The sequence below is a fragment of the Myripristis murdjan genome, chromosome 21 (assembly GCF_902150065.1).
Source record: "Myripristis murdjan chromosome 21, fMyrMur1.1, whole genome shotgun sequence".
Lineage (NCBI taxonomy): Eukaryota > Metazoa > Chordata > Actinopteri > Holocentriformes > Holocentridae > Myripristis > Myripristis murdjan.
The window spans coordinates 31,569,902-31,590,366 of record NC_044000.1 but is presented as its reverse complement, the minus strand read 5'-3'; the positions used below and the strand labels follow the sequence as shown (position 1 = coordinate 31,590,366).

Genomic DNA, 20,465 nt, shown 5'->3' with positions numbered 1-20,465 from the left:
TTGTTTGTTCCATTTTTTAATCAAGTGGCCACTTTGTGAGAGTTAAAGGCCAAATAAATCCAAATAAATCCAAATAAATCCAAATAAAATAAATCCGTCACAACACAGTTCAGTTTGTTACCTTCTGCTTTGGCAATGTAAGGAATCCTGATGCCTCAATAGTAAAGAGGGCATTCAGATACACTTGTGTGTGTGTGTGTGTGTGTGTGTGTGTGTCTCTTCCTCCTCGCTGCTGTTGTCAATCATGTTGTCGTCCCCCCGCCGGCTCCTCTGAGGCTCTCCGGCTGGATGTGACAGAGCGATCACCATTCCTGCCGCACGTAGGAAGGCCGCATGTACATGTACTCACACTTACACACACACACACACACACACACACACACACACACACACACACACACACTGCTGGGCCGTTTCAGGACAGTTGGTGAGACGTTAAAGGCGGATGGAGGGGAATTTAAGTGGCATCAGTGGGACTTTTATGATATGATCACATGGGAAGAAGACGTGTGTGTGTGTGTGTGTGTGTGTGTGTTGAGACCCCAAACAGGACGTCCCAAACAAAAAGAGGAACTCTCCACGGGGGAGAAATCAAAGCTGCAAATGAACATACAGCAGTTTGAGATTGCTGGACGAGGCGATCGCATCAGAAAATAAAAGACACCATCGCAGGATAAAAGAGGCCATTGAGGAATGAGCTGCCCTTACTAAAAAAACAAAAAAAAAAAAGAAAAGAAAGAAAGAAAATGAAATAAACCACGACGTCTGAAACCACGTTTTTAACTCACACGGGGAAAAGCTAAACCGCACTGCAACACTTACACACACACACACACACACGGCTGCATTTCACGTTGGTTTTTCAACATGTGATCTGCGACCCCATGGGATTATTTCGCACGTGGAAAGTAAATCTCACGTGGAAAGTTAAACGTTTACATGGGACACTGTTGTCTTTTCACATGTGATCACTGCCACTCACAGGAGAAAATGTGAAAACTGTGAAAAGGCATATTTCACGTGACATTCGGACGTCAACGTGTCGAGAGACGGCGGAAAGCAACAAGTTCAGTCCAACAAACAGGAAACGCTATTGAAAATCCGTCCACACACACACACACACACACACACACACACACACACACACACACCGCCGTGCGTTTGGGAATCTAAATTGCTATTAAACTTCGACTCCAAACAACTGAGAACAATTAATAGAGGACTAATTTGTTTCTGCTGTGTTTGTGTTCATTATGTCGCCGCAGCAGATCAGTTAGCTCAGGCTGGAGAGCGGGGTGGCACACACGTTTGTTTGTTTAAGAGTGTGTGTGTGTGTGTGTGTGCGTGTGTGTGTGTGTGTGTGCAAATGATACACAAAACAAAGATCAATCTTGTAACAGAAAAGCACAACTTGCTCTACAGTGTGATCTGCATGTGTCAATGTTGGGATTATTACAAATAAATAAATAAATAAATAAATAAATAAATAAATGAATAAGTAAATAAATAATATTTCACTCACATAACTGGGATGGGACAGGCAAAAAAAGTCGATGGCAGCGGGACAGGAATAATAAAAATAGCAGTTCAGTTTTGATATGTGAAGATACAATTCTGATATGAATAAACGTAGTTTTCTTCATTTTTAAACATAATTATAATCATTTTTTTAAATCCTGTTGGCTCCGGTGGCTCCTGATGGGTCAGCGCACTGACCAAAAAACTGTCAGGTGCAGTGCAAAGTAAATAAATTATAAATTATATATATAATAAAAAAATTTTTTAAAAAAATCAGGACGGGACGGGGGTGTTTTTACGGAAGTGGGACAGGGACGTGTGACCCTCAGGGGGAAACGGTCCCCCGCCTGGGCCTCTGACACTCCGGCCGCCGCACACGGGACGGCAGCACCAAACACCTCCTGCACATTCTGCATTTTGATAGTTTGAATTGTAGGCTATAGAAAGTCAGAGTCCATACACATGGACACACATGTAAATACCTTATATTTATTTATTAGCCTAGCTTGCATCCCTGAACAATACCAAATTTTATTAAAACAACAGTAGCCTGCAGATCTCCTTTTTTAAAAACTACAAGCTACATCTTATTCATGTCATTCAAAAGTAATAATTCCCCTTTAAGGATGAAATATTTAAAATTAATATAACATGCGTGGAGACTCTCAGATCCACACACACACACACACACACACTGATAGATTAGCAACGCAACATGAAAACAGTGAAATGCACTCTAGTGCTTGTTACTGTTACATTTTTTTTATTTTATTTTATTATTTTTTTTACATCATCTCTTGTTATTTTACTGTACAGTTTAAACATTTCAGTAAATAATTTATTCGGCCGCTCAATGACATTTTCACTCCGCTGGACACGAGATGCTCCACCGTTTTTTTGTTTTTTTTTGCTGTAGTTTGTCGCCAGGGAGCGGCAACATATAAAAGGTTATGGATTTCAGCGTTAATTATTCCTCATTTCACACACAACTCATTGCGTTTTCCTTTTTCCCGTTACACCTCCGATACCATTTTTCTGATTTTTTTTGTTTTGTTTAAAGATTTTTTTTTTTTTTTTTTTTAATTTTAATGTAGTGGCAGGAAAAGGCAGACAAGAGGACTCCCCGTTATATCTCATCTAAGCTGATAAAGAGTGAAAGGAGGGATTACGACTCATTAAAAGGACACGTGGGATATGATTTACAGATAAAATCAACATCAATCTAATATTGAAACTGAGTGAAAACAAGACAGACAATATATTTTTTTAAATTTGTAGCTGAGGTATGACTATAACTGAGAAGGAAATAGTGTTTTATTACAGTGCTTCTTACGAGGGAAAGTAAAAAATATTAGTGTTATGCATTACCCCCACACGCTGTCTGTCCATGTATGTGTGTGTGTGTGTGTGTGTGTGTCGGGTTGGTGTGCAGACTCTCACGCTGTGTTTTGATGTCTCGTCCCTTTGGGCAGTGTGGTGAAGAGATACTATCACAGTGATGGATACCAGCCAGAGATAGCCCCACCTCCTGCCTCCAAACACACACACACACACACACACACACACACACACTTCACCCTGCACCTAACGCACCATCAGTGGCGTTCCATTAACGGTGCCGGGGCCCAAATGAAACGGCCTACTTTGTTCAAAAGACACTCTGTCAAACAAATGACCTTGCCAAGAAAGAGACGCGGTGCTGTTGATCAATTTGCCTTTAAACATCCACTTTAAGGAAAAAAGCACAAAAAAAAGAAGAAGAAAAAAACGAGGCGAGGCGACAGCAAATACAAAAGGAATCCATCTCATAAAATATGCCCGGTCGCTGCCGTTGGAACAGCGGCATCCGTCACGGCGCCGGCTGCAGCTCCACCGCTCCGAAATGTGTTTCCTCACATCCGTTTTCCAAGACAACTTTATAAATAAAAATGGGATATTCACTGCAGTGCCAAGCGAGAAGAATATACAGTGGCTTCGTACGGCTGGTGAAATCCGTCTTGTCTGAATTTCTTCTGGAAACGGAAGGCCAAAGCTAGATTTCAATCGAAAGTTTCCAATTAATATTTTCCAATTTGCAGATTTCTTTTTTGTCTTTTCGCAGCAGATGGGAGAGATCCCGCCTGTCCTGGTTTTCCTTTGTTTTCCCACCACAATCCAGATTTGGTTTTAGTTCAAGATATGAAAGAATAGCGGAAAAAAGGGAGGAGATGAAGGAGGAAGAGGAGGAAAAACGAGTCGACAAGCGAGCCAATGGTTGCGGCCGAGGGAAGTCGGTGTTTTTTTTTTCTTCTCGGCTTTTATCGAGGTTTTGCGGTTTCATCCCCGAAGACGCAGAGATGCAAAGGAGAGAGAAGGAAATCTCTCAGGCGTGTCTTAATGCAAACGCTCCGATTTCCTCTAGACCCGACGAGGAGCCTCATCCATCACCGCTAATCCTCTCCTCAGAGCAAAGCCGGTGCACGGACCTGTTTCGGGTGCGATTGGGTATTTTTTTAAGTTTCTGATGCTAAAATCGGCACATTGTGTGTGAATGGACAGTTCAGGGACAAAAATGTGGAAATCATGTCCAGGTTCGGTCATGTCGGCGTTATTTTCGTGAAACTCCAGTGTGAAAAAAACGAAAAAAAAAAAAAAAAAAAATGTTGGACCCACTGTCCATTTGGGCAACTTCCTGTGCAGTGCTGGAGTTTACGTGACGACACTGAAGGCAACATGTAGGATATTTCAGGCGATAAATGGCGATGGAGGACAAGCAAAATCTCGGATTCAGGTCAGATTCAGACAAAAAAAATGAATTTCTGTCGGATTCGGGTCGGGTTTGGAGAAAATGATGCCGCCCGATCTGCACGTTTGACCCGAACACACAAGAAAAAGACACAAGAAATCTTTGTTGTTATTTATTTTAAAGTGCAGAGTGCTCGATATAAATGCTCTAAAACCTGCGCGGCTAGAAACACCTAGAGTACCTCTTTGTAACATGAATATTTGACATAAAAACAAAATGCATAGAGGTGGAAGAATCAGTTTTGTAAAATGTAGTACCTTTAAATTCCCAGCCTTGTGCAGGTTGGCAGCGCCTGTGGCCAGCGCTGAAAAAAAAAAAAAAAAATACAAAAGAGACTGCCTTCCAGCCAAGCGTGCACGCGGCGCTGTGGGGAAACAGCTTGAGAGACTCGGAGCCGGCCTGTTGCATATTTGTGGAGTTCTTTCCAAACCAAGCAGAACTCAGATGCATTTTTTGATCCGGCATTTTTTATCCAGCGCTGCTGTTTCCATCAGGCACAGAAACTGGACATGGCTTTGTTTTTTTGTTTTTTTTTCTTTGTTTGCTGAAGCCGCTTGCATCTGTAAAGCATGAGTAAGCGAAAATGCCTCTGCTCTTATTTCCATCAGAAAAAATGATTCTGGTGCAAATGTTCAAAAACTCAGAAAAAGATGAAGCTGAGGGAGCTTGCATACACCAAACGTGGCCCAAGAGGGAAAGGGGGAAAAAAAATTAAATTGAAATATTTGCATCCAATGAGTATCTTTTTTTTTTTTTTTTTTGGATAAAACTACAAACTATCCATCAGCCTGAAGTACAGTAAAAAGCACTGGGCTATTTGCTGCCCAAAAGATGGAAAGAGCAGTTATTTTTTGCTGGGAGGTAAATGTCAAACCTGTATGCTGTATATCTGACGCATTTCTCTCCTCTGCTTTATGTAACTCTGCATTTTGTGTTATTTCCATGTGCTATCATGCAGTTTCTCACTGATCGGCATGCTGCAAAATGAATGATTTGAAATAATAAATCAGAACATGGCCTAAAATATCCATCAACTTGGGTCATATTGACATTAACAACAAAATAATCTGTCGCCCCTGAAGGTCTCCTTTGAGCAAACGTGGCCCAATACCTGACATGAGCCTGACATCGCAGCTCTAAAGAGACAAAAAGGACAAAAAAAAAGATTTATTCCATAGCGCAACAGCATCAAAAAGTGCGAAAATTTCGAGTCGCAGAAAAAGAAAACGTTTGATGCATTAGCTCCGCAGCAGACGGCTCAAACAGACGAGCGAAGCGTGGAAATGCACCCGCTTGACGCGCAGGTGTGTCTATATACATTAAGAAATAGAAAATCAATACATTACGCAATCTCTTTTAATCATTCAAACCAAGACAAGAAAAAAAAAAAAAAGATGGTTTCTTCCAGTTTGAGCGGAGAGAATGAATGATGACGGCCTCCCGCTTGTGCAAAGAGCTAAAAAAAAAAAAATAAAAGGATTTCGGGGGAAAAAGCAGGAGGAAGAGGGATGAATCGTGACATCTGCAGATGGATGGAGATGGGGAGATAGAGCGGCGGCGGCGGCGGGGAGGCAAACAGTCCGGGCCGCGCCTTATCGCAGGCCGCTCGGTGACGTGCTGTTAACTAGTCTTGGTCAAACAGTTCATTCCTCATTATCTTAATGAGATCGCGGCCACAGAACCAATAAATGAGACACGGCAGGGGTGGGAGGCATAGACAAAGTAGACGTGAGACAGAGTGATGGAGAGAGAGAGAGAGAGAGAGGAAATTGATGGGAGCGAGGTGGAGCGGTGGTGATGTAATCAAACAAGTTGAGGAAGGAGAGAAACAAAGAGATATTAATGGAAACAGGAGGATATCGGTGAAACATGGGAATAAAGAAAGTGTGTGTGTAGGTGTGTGTGTGTGTGTGTGTGCAGCTGGAAGATTGATGGACAGACAGGAACATATGCAGAGAGACAGACAGGCTCAATTGCGGTGGCAGCTGATTGATAAATTACAGGCGGAGAGGTGATGACTTCACACTTTCTTATGTTCACCTCTTAAAGGAGCACAGCTTTTTTTCTGTCTTTCTTTTTCTTTTTTTTTTGTCTTTGTTGAACTTCTCGCTCAAATCATACGAAGGGTACCCAGGTGACGCTTTTATCCATTTAATTCAATTTCTCCGTCGTCTCAGGTCTTTTGTCTCCACTAAACAAATATATATATATATATATATTTATTTTTTTTACCTCTGTGGCTGTTTCTGCGTTCTGCAGTTCAATAAGGCCACATACAGGAGTTTGACCACGACGTTAAAACCTAAACTGCTACAGCCGATGAAAATCTGCTCAAAAACTGTTGGACGACCTCTTGAGAAACTTTATGAATCTGCCTAAAATAACAACTAAGCATGCACCCGAATCTGAATCCATATTTAATGACAAATAATGGCTTAATGGTAAAAATTACCCCCTAAACAAATTCAGTTTGAGATAAAAATGTTTGATAATGTCACAATCAAGGTTTTTTTGTGAAGGATGGCATTGCTTTGACTGTCTTTGACATCCAGTCTTTTACTTTGAAGTACCATAAACTCTTAATTATTACTAATTACTATTAATTGGCAGACAGAGCTACACCAAAAGAACAGACACAGTGGGCAAATAATGCCAACCCGTCCTTAAACTTCATAATACAACATAAAGACCACATGATAAACAACAACAAACAACAACCAGCTGGGCCTGGTGGAGTCGGTAGAGTGGGTTTCCTAAAATTAGTTTTAATAAGCAGGAATTTCAGTCATGTTATATTTATTTGTGGTTAAAATCCAACGAATAAAACAAATTGTCTGCACTTTTTGTTTCGTTTTTGTTACATGCTGTTACAAATGGTGCTGACGACTGACAATAAAGTATTATCAATCAATCAATTATTTACTGATTTACTGAAGTCAGTCACAGTTCACTCATAATACTGTGAATATATATTTTCACAAACACTCTGTTGCATTTTGTCTGGTTTCTGCATGACGCTCTCAGAAGAATATAAATACTGCAATAGTGTGAGACTAAAATTTGTCTCTATCTCTCTTTGTTACCTCTTTTTGATATTCATAAGTCTTATTTTTTATATATTTTTATATTCGTATAGCTGTAAATGTTAGAATTACTTGGGTTTAGATGGCAGTTGTTAATTTAATTTAATTTAATGTAACTTTTTTTTTTGCTTGAAGTGCAATATAATAATCAGGATCTCTTCTCGTTTATGAATGTGATATTTTATTTGTGTATTTATGTGATGAAGGATTTGTGCAATTTAGTTGTGCAATTTGTGTGGGTAATAGTTTAATAATTCATTTCTCTTTTTTATTTGTGTTTGTATACTACAATTTGTTTCTACTTGTCTTTGTTATTTCTGATAATTATGAGTCTTATTTTTTGTATTTTGTTGTATTTTTGTGTTTTTTTATATTTATGTAGTAGTAAATTTAATAATTATTATCAATGTTTGTTTTTTTTGTTGGCGGATGGTTTGGGTTCAAGTGCATGATTGTGACAATGGGATTTCAAAAATACTAATAAATAAACAACAGAGTAACTAACTAAATAACTAATAAAGTGAAAATGGTTGTGAAGTTAACAAAATGGAAAATCGTTAATGTAGTCGGTTTAATGTTGTGACTGTTTTAGGTGAGCAAACATGAATCCCACTGCTGCACCGCAACTTCAGCTGCACTCCTGCTACCTTCAGGTGCCTCTGACACCACAGGAGAAAAAAACAAAAACAAAAAAAAAACACCAGCAGTTGTTCAAAAACTGGATTTTTTTCCTATCATTTAGTACAAACACACTGAGCGACCCAGCCTGTCACCTATTAAACCTGCTCCCATGTACTCAGTGTCTTATATCTTCACAGCCCACAGAGTAACACACACACACACACACACACACACACACACACACACACACACACACACACACACAGTGAGTCTTGCTTTGTCTACCAGTTCAACTTAAGGCAGTGCTGCTGCAGTACAGACAGCAGGGGAAATCAGTCTTTTAAGCCTGCCAGGTGAGGATGTGGAATAGAGGTGCAGAGAGAAAAGAGAGAGAGAGAGAGAGAGAGAGAGAGAGAGAGAGAGAGAGAGAGAGAGAGAGAGAGAGAGAGAGAGAGAGAGAGAGACGCCCTCACTGGCTTCTGAATCATCTCAGTTTTGGAGCTGCTTTCTCTCATGGACCCTGGTGAACATACCAGATCGTTTATGTTTATGACGCATTATTTTTCATTCAGTAATCATCGCGATAAATGTCGACGGTTACGAGCTGCCGCGTAGTTCATGTTCTCGAACCGGATAATTTAGCATCTGTCGTTTTTTTCCATAATTTGGCAATTTTGGTCCGGCTCCTGCTGCATGTTTCCTGAGCCACAGTCCTGCTGATGAAGTCACCGAATAGAGATGATTGCTGATGATGATGATGACGATGGTGATGTGTGTGTGTGTGTGTGTTAGAGGTGCAACAATCACAGCAAATATGACGTTATGCATTTTGGACTTTTTTTTGCACACGAGGAATCCCGACGTTGTTGCGGTCACTGAAGTTCCCTGATTGTGCGTCGACGCTCGTGAAAGTCATGACTGATCAACATGAACTCATCGTCCAGTTTGCAAAAAGATAAAATAGGTTAAAATGGCAGGCTCACACTCATAAAATAACAGATTATTGTAGAATGGACTCAATGTGCCGCTGTCACTTTCGGTTTTTCATTCACAAGAGGATTGCACGGTTTTTCACGGCAGCCAAATCTATGCAAATAAAGAGAAAAACGAGTATTTCACAAAGCACCTGCAAAGCACATCGCGTCATGGCACGGGTTCACTATTTGCATGTATTTAAATTTGGTAATATGCTTTCATTTGGCACAAAATTGGCCCCCTTTCAATGCAAATGAGCCTCACAAAGACAACACCTACAGCTCTGGCACACTGGGATACGGATTCACAAATACTAAATTCCTCGCCTGGACTTTTGAGAAATGTGCGCCTCGCTGGTCAGGATTTCTAGCCGGAAGTCTGAAAATTTCATTCTTCTCTCGTCCTGCTGACTGCGATCTTGGAGCAAAGGCAACGCTAACACTTTGCCCCCATGGATAACTGCAATCAGGCGTAAAGCGAGGGCAAAATTGCACTCATTGCTGCAAAACTTTACGGGTGTGTTTTCGCTGTAACGTCATTAACGCCACCTCTTTGGTGAATACGACGGGGCGGACAGCAGTCACAAGTGATGGTGCGATCAGCAGCCACCATCCCATTAAGGCTGGGCGATATCTCAAGATTTTAATTTATATCAACATATTTCTAAACACGATATAACACGGGACAGTATCGTTTCTATCGATATAGTTCATTTGGCATTAAAAGAGCGATACATTTCTTCCCATGGGCCGCAAGTTCGCACCTATTTCTCCTCTCCCTCTCCCTGTGTCCATGTTCAATTTGTTTAATACATTTTGATATTGTGCAGAGTGACCTCTGTTAATAAAGGTGCCTGTGTGACATTTGGCACGTGGCTTAAACTTATGATTGACTGTTTTATTATAAGGGTTTGCCTCTGAAAAAAAAAGAAACTAACAGCTATAATGCTTTGGGGGAAACCCCAATTACGTCACAGAAAAAATATCAATATATACTAGGCAAAAAAAGTTCTGCACCGCTTTTTTAGTCTATAATTTCTCCCCTTTATTTCTACCCAATAGTGTTGTATCTTATATCGTTGTAAAGCCTGATTCGTCCTCTTTCCAATGAGATACAACTGTAAGGATCCGACATTTCTGGAAAGGGTGACACCGGTAATTGTGTGGGAAGCAACCAATTTTTTTTTTTTTTGAGAAAATCCCCTGCAATATTTTTTCAGTTGATCATTTCTCCCATTTAACAATACCGATTGGTGGTGTCTTTTATACTGTTAGAAAGCCTGATTAGTCCCCTTTTCAATGAGAAATTAGTTCAATCGATTGGTATGACCAACATGGCTAAACATGTTCCCTCCCCCCCTTTTTGAGGGGACCAAAATCCCATTCAGGCATTACAACAGTATAAGATACGACACTATTGGCTATAAAACTATTGGGTATAAATAAAGGGGAGAAATTATAGACTGAAAAAGTGGTGCAGAACTTTTTTTGCCTAGTATATATCAAGTATTGCCATTCTGGTTCGATTGTATGCATCAAAGCGTCACATATCGAGCAGCAAAATATCGAGATATATATCGCGTATCGTGATATGGCCTAAAAATATCGAGATATTAATAAAAGGCCATATCGCCCAGCCTTACATCCAGTCTTTATGAATTCGGCCCTTGGAGTCAGAGGGTTTCATTTGATGGACCGCATGGCAGCAGTGGTTACTGGAAGAAAATCCTTTTTCCTCTGCATTAGGAGTAACCTACTGCCAGCCAAAGAGGCAGGGCCGATATTTTGCTACGAGGTTTGCTCAAGGCAACGTAGAAAATCAATCGCAGGGTATCAAAGGTTCATGTAAACAGAAAATGGGCCGGCCGATAGCCGAGTTATTACACATAAACACAGCCAGTGTGAATATAACAGCACTGGACGGGAGAGTTTTAACAAAGGAGAGGTAAGATAAGTAGCATTGATTGGTGTGTTATTTTGTGTGCCGCTGTTTCGTTCTGTTAACTGGCTCTGCCTCAAATCATTTCTGCTCCTAGTCTTTAATTGATCTGTGGCTTTGTGAATTCACTCACTTTGATTACCTGAACTCCATCAGGAACTTATACAAGTAACTCGCTAAGGACCGCTCTAATTCATGAAAGAGGAAGCCACGCATGCTATTTTTCTCGCACAGTGGAAAGCTGGCAAAGGAATTTAAGGAATTTTGTGCTTTTTATTATTAGTCATTTTTTTAAATTTCTAGTTTCAGTTCATTTCATTTCATTTTTCTTTGCATTTTGTTGTTTCCATCTGGTGGCAAATGTGAGCTGGCAGGAGTTAGTCTGATATCCAAAGCTCCTCCCATTGCAGGTGTGTATCCAATCACATGCATTCATTTCGATGATTTAATGTGGCACAACCAATCAACGCATGTCTCTACTCTCAAAGTTGAGTTGCGCTGGTGGTTTTACAAAAGTATAAAATGGAGGGAAATGCTCATTTCTTTCACTGATGGGATAAATAAAGGCGACAGAGGGAAAAGATCAGGGAGGCCTGGTGTGCATTTGTATGACCCTGGCATTTTCTCATTTGCTTAAACTGATCTGTGCAGCGTGTCGCCGCAGCATGAAAATCACCAGCACCGCCAGAGAAAATGAGAAATTAAAATTAGCATTGTAATTTGGTCTTATTATCATCTGAAACTAAAATGGGTGTAGTCCAAACGTTTTAGAAGTGAGGATTCCATTATGCATTAAAAGAGAGAGAGAGAGAGAAAAAAAAAAAACATCTCTTCAGCACCACAGCCTTGACTTGAAACACAACTTGAACCCAAACAGCGACAGATGTGGGGCAAAAGTGGAATTATCCCCCGGGCACTACAACTGCATGAAATTACAGAGGAAACTCTGTGTTTTCATCATTATTGGATCACAGCTCCACAGAAAATATGCACTTGAGTTATCACTTTAATGAATGAATGCATTAATCTGAGGGAAGAATCACGCTTACTGAAAATATGATCCCCCAATTATCGACCCTGGTTTTATACACAGGAATCCTGAATCAGTCAGGCTCTGAACTCACACTTCTGGTGGTCTAATTTTTTGAGAATATTATGTACTCTAAATCCTTTAGCCCCCCCCCCCCCCCGAACCCAGCGGTGCACTTACGGCTCTGGCACTGGTTCTCCTCCGGCCCCCAGCAGCGTCCGTTACAGGAGCGATGGCATTTCTGACCTGCAGGCGAGATGAAAGATGAACATGATTGTTATTTATATACAAAAATACAGCCAGTGTGGATCAGGTTACAGTATGGTTAAAATATGGCTTTGAAAATCAACCCGATGTCATGCCAATGTGTGTAATACACCCACCGGTCCACCAGAGGGTGCTGTGTTGGTGTCACAGTGATGCTTATCAGGCACAGTGAAATATTTGCACACACATGAATGTTAGCTTGTTTGCTTGTTATTAGCTTCTTAGCTCGTAGGCTAATGTTTGCTAAAACAGTTAGTTAAGGTAAGGTTAAGGGGAGGGAACTGAGGGCTGCTCGTCCAGATACCGTCCAGATACCCCAAATATCATCTAGATATTGTCAATATTGTGCTGATTTGTTTTTACATTTATTAAGTGCTTCTTCCTCCCAGTTTGCCATAAAAATATTGGCATAAACTCGGGCAAACTTCTTGCCCATGGCCGTACCTTTTATTTGTAAACAGAACTTATCATTAAACATGAAATCATTCCGCATTAGATTGATCTCTAACAACTGAAGCAATTGTTTATCTGGCCTATTTGGATCTGGATACTCGTCAAAGGTCTTCCTGACACAGGCTATGCCCTCTTGAATTGGGATATTGGTATATAAGTTATCTACATCCATAGAGAAGAAGAATGCGTCTGAAGGAGTCTTAAAACTTTTTACAATTTTTATGAAATGATATGTATCTTTTACATAGGCAGGGTGCCTGACTGACAACGGATTTAAATAAAAGTCCAAAAATTCTGCTGTGAAATACGTCTCACTCCCACAAGCAGACACAATTGGTCTCCTTGGGGGAATTTTAAATGGCACTGTCCATTTCGTTGGGTCTTTATGAATTTTGGGTAAAATGTAGAATCTCCTCTCCCTGGGTTCTATATCTACAATAAGATATTTTTGTTGTTTGGCATTTATGAATTTTTGATTTCTTAAAGAGTCTGTGATTTCCGCCACTATAGGAATTGTGTCCACATAAATTGGTTTGTCCATTTTTTTTTTTATATTATTCAGTGTCCTGTAATTGTCTTTCCACTTAAAATATATACATAAACAAAATATACTGTTCCCTACTTAGGATAACTACCACCGATCCCTTGTTGGCTGGTTTTATGACAATGTGTTCAGAATGTGTTAGTTCACGTAGTGCCTTGACCTCGGCCAATGAAATGTATTTTTCTTTAACAGATTTGTAATGTCTATGAAATGTTTTCAAATCCCTATCGATTACAGTTTTAACCTCTGGTGGTAGTATGTGTGGTGGTGGTGTCTAATTCGATGGTCCAATGAATGGTAATTTTAATATTCCTGTGTCTTGCCATAATAAGTCGCCAATTTAATTTTCCTGTGATAATTTTGAATGTCTAACTGTAGATTAATTTTTTGTTCCCTGCCTATGCCCAACGCGGGAATAAAGAACAGTCCCCTACTTAAAAGTTCCCGTTGTGGCCTGGAAAGGCTAAAGTTTGGGGCTAACACTACCACTTCTTGAGCCTTTTTCTCTTCCTTCTTCTGTAGGGACTGTGGAATCTTGTCCCCCTCCTGATCCAGACTCAGGGGGCATGGGTGTTTAAAAAGAGCATCCAATGGTTGAACATGGCAACACCCGTGTCTGGTGTCCAGTGAATGTTGTCACCACCCGTCTGGAACTCTCAGGCAACAAGGGAACATAGGGCATATTCCTCATTATGTGTTCATTGACAATTCGAAGATTGTCCTTTTCTTCACTCAGTAGGTTTGGAGAAAAATTAACAAGGGGAATCCAAACTTGTTCATAAGGGAACTTTCCTCTGGTAGCCCTGAGTGCTGCTTGCATAGTTTTTATTGTTGTTTCCTTTGGTTTGCAATGCTTGCTGTTAAGCCCAAAGGACAGCACAACCTTCTCCACCACCAAATCTTGTGGTACCTTTGCACCTCTGATCAGGGCTTCTGCATGGCGAAAATCTGCTCCTGGAAAGCAGTCAATCTGCAAATTTGGGTTGGAGAAATAGGGGAGTCTATCCAAATTGGAATCTCCCAAGATGGCCCATTTCTTGTCCAGACGGTACTCCCAGTCAACAAACTTTCTGTCCATATTTGGATGCCTTTTCACCTTGAACCTGAATGGTCCTGGGGTGCAAAAAGGTCCACCGATTGTTCAAAAACCACCACTTCCCCATCTTCTACTTCCTCCTCAGCCTGATGGACCAAGGCTTCCATTTCTTGTCCCACTGGTGCCTCAGATCCTCAAGTTGTTCTAGGTCCAGATCCTGAGAAAAACTGTCCTCTAAACGGATCCTGTCTTTAGTCCTTCTGACCCCCATGGGGGCTTCCATACGTTCCCTCTGTAGGATTTGGTCCCATTGTGAAATCTGTTCGGTCATGGTAGCAACAGAGGTCTTGTGTGTCAGTTGCCGTCCACTCCCGGGTCATGCTGCAGCCTGTGTCTGCTGTGGACTCTGAGCCGTCCCCGGTTTCCTTGTGGTAGACTCTGTTTGGGTCATGGTGTTCCTCTGATGCAGAGCCTGTTCCTGTTGTGGCTCCAAATTGTCTGCCCTGGCCGTGATCATGGCCTTGGCGTGATCCACTGTGTCCCGTGTGAAGCAAGGGAGATTTCTATTCGCCCAACGGACTGCCACCTCAAAGGCCTCTTTCCAATCACGGGTGAGGGATCCCGAGACTTCCTTCATTTGGTCCTCCAACACCGTCTCATAGTGTTACGTCAAAATCTGGTAAGTCATCTGTCCCCAATTCTTTGCATTCCCTGTGATCAAATCCTGTGTGTGTCATGTGGGGGTGGCAGGCTTGATCATTCCAGAAAGGATCTCCACCATCCTTATAATCATCCTTGGTTCTTGCTTGCCCGATTTTGGGGCCACATTTTGCAGGTGATGCACCATCTTGATCACCATGTACAGCTTTCTGATCAACTGACCAAACTGTGGATCAGCTGGTTCCCGCCTGACGTCTGACCTCCAAACCCGTGGAGAACAAGATCTTCGGGCTGGTCGAGCGTATCCAAGGTGGACTGCCGTTGTATAAGAACGGGTCTGAGGACTGGCGAAACGGACCGCCCGAAGGGGAGGCGCTGGCTGGTAAGGGGGAGGGAACTGATCCATCCTCACTCGAGAGAAGGAGGGTGCACTCTCCATCCGCACCCCAGACCGTCCATCCCCCCAGTCCCATTTGGGTGAGCGGGCACACCGGTGCTTGCCATAGCGGACGAGTGTCCACTCACCATTCATGCTGTTGTTTGTTTCAGTACTTTTTAATTTTTTTTTTGTTTGTTTATAAGTCAATAAAATACATAACCAACTAAAAACACAAAAACTGTTGTTATTTATAAGTAAATAAACAAAAATAAACTCAAAAAGTGTGCCTGTGAAACGACGTTTCGACCCTGTCCGGGTCTTCTTCAGGTTCGGCACACCAACAATCCACTGACTGACTCAGCAGAAAAAACTGTCTGTAAAGCTCTGTGATGCTCTCCCTTCAAGAGTCAAGGTAAGAATGAGCTCCCTTCTATGAAATTCACCTATGGGCTTTTTAACTTGCTTGTAATCGCTACCGTTTACAAGCCGCTACCGTTTTTTCAACTTTTTATCCCTCAAAATGAATTATATGTATTTTTAAACTGTTTTTAATTGTTTTATCCCTATAACTCTATGAATTCCAAATAATAATTAATTATGAAATGAACTAATAATTTTAATGTATTAATAATCCCAATTGTTCTTATTTATATTTATTAACCCTATGAATTCCCCATGATATATGTATTTATATATTTATTTATACTTAAATCAATAATGAATTTATTAGGGTTAGGTTAAGGTTAGGGTTAGGTTAAGGTTATGATTGGGGTTAGGATTAGGTTAAAGTTAGGGTTAGTTTAAGGTTATGGTTGTGGTTAGCATGAAGTTAAGGTTAGGGTTAGGTTAAGGTTATGGTTGGGGTTAGGATTAGGTTAAGGTTAGGTTAAAGGCAACATTAGCTAACGTTAGCAAACACGCTAAAAGCAAATTCTGGTTTGCTTCGATTTGAATTCTGCTCTCTCACAGGAAAGTTTGTGTATTTGACCCGTTTTCCATCAGACCTCCCTCCATATGTGGACTTCACTCTAATTTACTCTACTCTATTTTACTTTGCCTTTACTCAATGTCACACTACCGTCTATTTTTCACGCCTTGTGACACACACCATCACACTGACACATTTCCCTCTGATGGATCATCGGCTCTATTACACACATTTCCTTGACACTGGGCTGTAAAAGCTAAACTGGTGCGATATTTGCTTTTAATTAGTCAAAAATACATTATCGGCCAGCATCATCCACCTCTGACAGGATTTGGTTCATTTACATCATTTTTTGTTTGCCACGCCCTCCTCTGGCAATTTTGTCACCACTGGACATGCCCAGAACAATCATCCCACAAATTTATCCAGCAGGTTTTATTTTGTTTATTTGTTCATTTGTTTGTTTGTTTGTTTTTTTGAGTTTTCCTGCTGATGGGGCGATCACAGTGGTGATTCGTCAAAATTATTTTTGGGGGGGGTATATTTCTGATTGTTTTGATAGTGACAGCAGAGAAAGACAGGAAAGGCAGGGGGCAGCTTTGATACGTGGTATACACTCTACAACACGATCTACCATTTTTGCCTCATGTTTTAATCATTATAATCTGCTTTTAATTTTTCCAAAATTCAATTAAAGTTTGACCGAATGTTTTTCACCTTATCATGTCGTGAGAAAGCCGTCCTAACCTGCGGAGTCTTTCGACAACAACGCAGCGTATATACCCTGCCTGGTTTGTGCCGTTCCAGTCATGCAAACTTGAAATGATCACCACACACGTTGTTTCAGGGAAGAGGAAAATAACGTATCTCTCTCTGTGTGTTTGAAAGCGGCACAGCATGGAGCCGGTGCACACTATGTTTTGCTGAAAGCAGGAGAGCTCGGCGATGGCCTTGGCAGCATTAGCCGGGGCCTCTCTGGTTTTTTTTGGAGGACTTAATTGACTGGCTGGTAATTGACTGAGGGGGAAGTGAGCCTGGATGGGCACAGAAGTGCTGTCCTCTGTCCATCAGCCACTCCAGATGAGAGCTATTAGAGTCAAGGCTGACTCTGTTCCCCAACACGAACCTCTCCATCTCCTGCCCTCCTCCTCCTCTGCGCCTCCATCACCCCCTCCAACACACACTTCATCTCTCTCATCTCCCACCCGGCCCTCACTGATTCATCACTTCCTTCCCTCTGCCTCTCTGCTTCGCTTTGTTTCCAGTCCCTGTGTCTCTGTCTTTCTCTCCCAGCGACTGGTGTTAACATTTAGCGACATGGCATCTTTATGTTTTCAGTGGCATATGCCTGTGGTTTTCAATGTGGGGTCCAGGGGCATCCAGGGGTCCTTCAAGGGCATCTTCAGGGTCGTTTAATTTCACTAAACAAAATGTATGAGCGATTATTCTAACATCTTTTAATCTCTTTTAATCTATTTGTCAGTGTTGGCAGTATGGCATCCAAACAATTTAATATGCAACGTAAACCTTTTTTTTTTTTTTTCATATCAGTTCCTAGTGTAAAATAACTTCAAATGGGGGTCCGTGGCTTAAAACAAAACTCAACTTGAGTGTGTGGAACATGTAAAAGTTTGAGAACAACCCCTGACATTTGCTGTTACTCTTAAAGGGCAACGGTATGATTCATGATGCAACCGAATTCACTTCTGAGATAATCTGAGGTGAGAAATCAACAGACAATATTTCTTTTTTCTTTTTTTTTTCTTTTTTTTTTGAATATGTGCTCTTTTTGGACAAGTAATGCCTACTTTAAAATATGCTCAGACTTTTTCAGAGCTACAAAGCTACGTTTTCCACAATGGAGATAGCTCGCTGGGCCAACGTGAGCGGGCTAGCAGGATGTCAATTAAAGCAAATGTTAAAACTTAATTTCCCCTTGGGGCTCAATAAAGTGTTTCTGATTCTGATTCTGAAAACCTGCTGCCTGTCTCATGGCTCTTTCATTGTTTCCCCATTCCCTTCCTGTCAAACTAAAGCTTTACCAATACCTGAGAAAGCACTTGACAGCTTTGACAAAGTGTGAAAGGTAGCAGAGAGTCTACTGGCCTACAGGATCATAAAATAAAAAAATCAACTGGGGGCGAGTGATCACTGCCAAGTCTGCAGTACCTCGGCTCCACTCGCTCATATCTCTGTTCTCCCCTAAGCCAAGCCAAGGCAAAGAGTCTTCATTTAGCATCCGACGTCTTCACTATCTCCACCTCCAAATTCTCCGTGACCTTGAGTTAAACTGCGCCGTCCGCTCTCCTCGCATAATATTTTACAGCAGCATTGAAGGTTAAACGAAGGAATTGTGCCACACTGAGGTGGCTGCTGGGGAAAAGACACAAGAAAGTGGCTTCTCACCTGATGGGACGGGTCACGGATTTGAAATTAATCTTTTGTTTTCAAAGGAGGCCAATAAATATAAAGCACTGTGGCACCGGTGAGTCAACAGCAACAACAACAACCGGCGTCCGAGGAACGAGATGGAGATTATGCTCTGAGCAGAGGATTACAAGTTTGGAGACCCTTGATCTTTCGGCAAAGCAGGAGTCAGCCGATCAAAACGCATTGAATTGTGGGTCGATGGCTGCCGGGAGCCGGTGGAGGGGGTGTTAAGGCTGTTAGCAGAATATCAATCCTCAGAACTGTGGCAGTGCATTTGAAGCGTGCAGCGAGTTCTGTGAGAGCGAAACCCAAGGACATGCGGGGAGTGTTTTAATTTCATGCCTATAAGATAATGTGTTAACATGCCGCTATATTTCAGCGACAGTCCTGCAACTGGAGGTGAAGCGGCGCCTCGCATATTGTGATTTAAAAATTGCCAATTTGTCCTGGAAAGCGGTGGACAGACACACTTTGGGGCTACTTGCAAAGAGGTGTGTGAAGTTTGGTTTGCCTTCCTTGTCCCCGAACTCGACTACAGATTTCACAACTGTGTGATGATCCAGGATCCATCCCAAAAAATAATAAAGTCTATCCATATATCTGATTATATTTGATTGCTCTTGCATTAAGCATTTAGGAATAACACCTCGCTCCCTGTTTGCACGGCTTTTCTTGGTGGTAGACAAAATTTAAGAAATTAATTTTCAGTCAGTTCAGATGGATTCAACCCTGCTTATGCCTGTGTGTGTGTGTTTATGTGTGTGTATGTGTGTGTGTGTGTGTAAAGATGGCACCCACCGCGTCGTCCTCCCAGCACGAACGCTATTTATTTATTTGTTTATTTGTGTGTTTTATCTTAAGTTAACTTTTTTGGCATGGAAGGAGGCCTGACAACGTAGGAATTTCATTGTAGCCATCTGTTTTCCTGTGCGTATAACAATAAAACTCTTGAATCTTGAATCTATGCGAACCAAAGTTTGCATAAAATTAAAAAAATCTCAGTGCACAGTGAGCTCATCTTCAGCCAAAAAAAAAAAAAGAAAAAAAACTCTCAAAGATGTGGATTCAGGCCGATACATTTCAGGAGTTTTTTGCCAAAATGTACAGCGTCTTGTTGTTGAAGGGCGATTGCCTGAGTAACGGCAGAGATGTACTGAATTTGGTTGCACCGGGATTTACGGCGTCTGAGGCACACATTGTGTTTGAAGGAGAAGAAGAAGAGGAAGGAGAAAAACAACAACAACAACAACAGGATTTCAGCCATATGATCCAGCAGCAAAAACAAACTAACGAGAAGAAATGCGATGACGATGATTAGGAGCGCAAACTGGGGTCAGAGCGGTGACTTAATGCATGTCAACCCCGAACAACACCAACCCGCCCCCCGCCTCCCGTCCCCTGACAGATTAAGTGCGTCTTTTTTTCCCCCTCCATAATAAATCCCTTCATAACCATAAGCATTCCTTTAACATGTCTTCCAGCTGATTAGAGCGGGGGGCATTAATGTGGGGCAAGCCAGCCATGGTTGTGGATTGTTACGGCGAGCAGCGGGACAGATTGGGGTCGAGGGGTGATTGTGTTCTGACAGCGTTTCTGCTGCTCACACTTGGCCACTTGTCAGGAGGGGGGGTGGGGTGGGGTGTTGTGGTTGTTATCCGTATTTTCTTCTTTGTTCACGGAGACCTCGTGGAGAACCATTTTGTTAAATGTGTTTGACCTGGCTTTGCTCTCCAGGTATTATGATGGAGCTTTCAGAATGGATGGCTGAAGTCCATACTGAGGGCGTTTTCTGGGAAAAGTGCATTACCAAGTCATTCT

The 20,465-nt window shown here is 41.6% G+C and overlaps 1 protein-coding gene across 2 annotated transcripts in view; it reads right to left on the bottom strand.

Moving 5' to 3' along the window:
• erbb4b (erb-b2 receptor tyrosine kinase 4b) overlaps window positions 1-20,465 on the bottom strand; it is a 516,511-nt gene that overhangs the window by 162,390 nt on the left and 333,656 nt on the right. For both annotated transcript variants that reach the window (XM_030080353.1, XM_030080354.1), the window contains exon 5: window positions 12,131-12,196. In XM_030080353.1, the coding sequence (XP_029936213.1) occupies window positions 12,131-12,196 (66 nt within the window). The remainder of the gene's footprint in view (window positions 1-12,130; window positions 12,197-20,465) is intronic.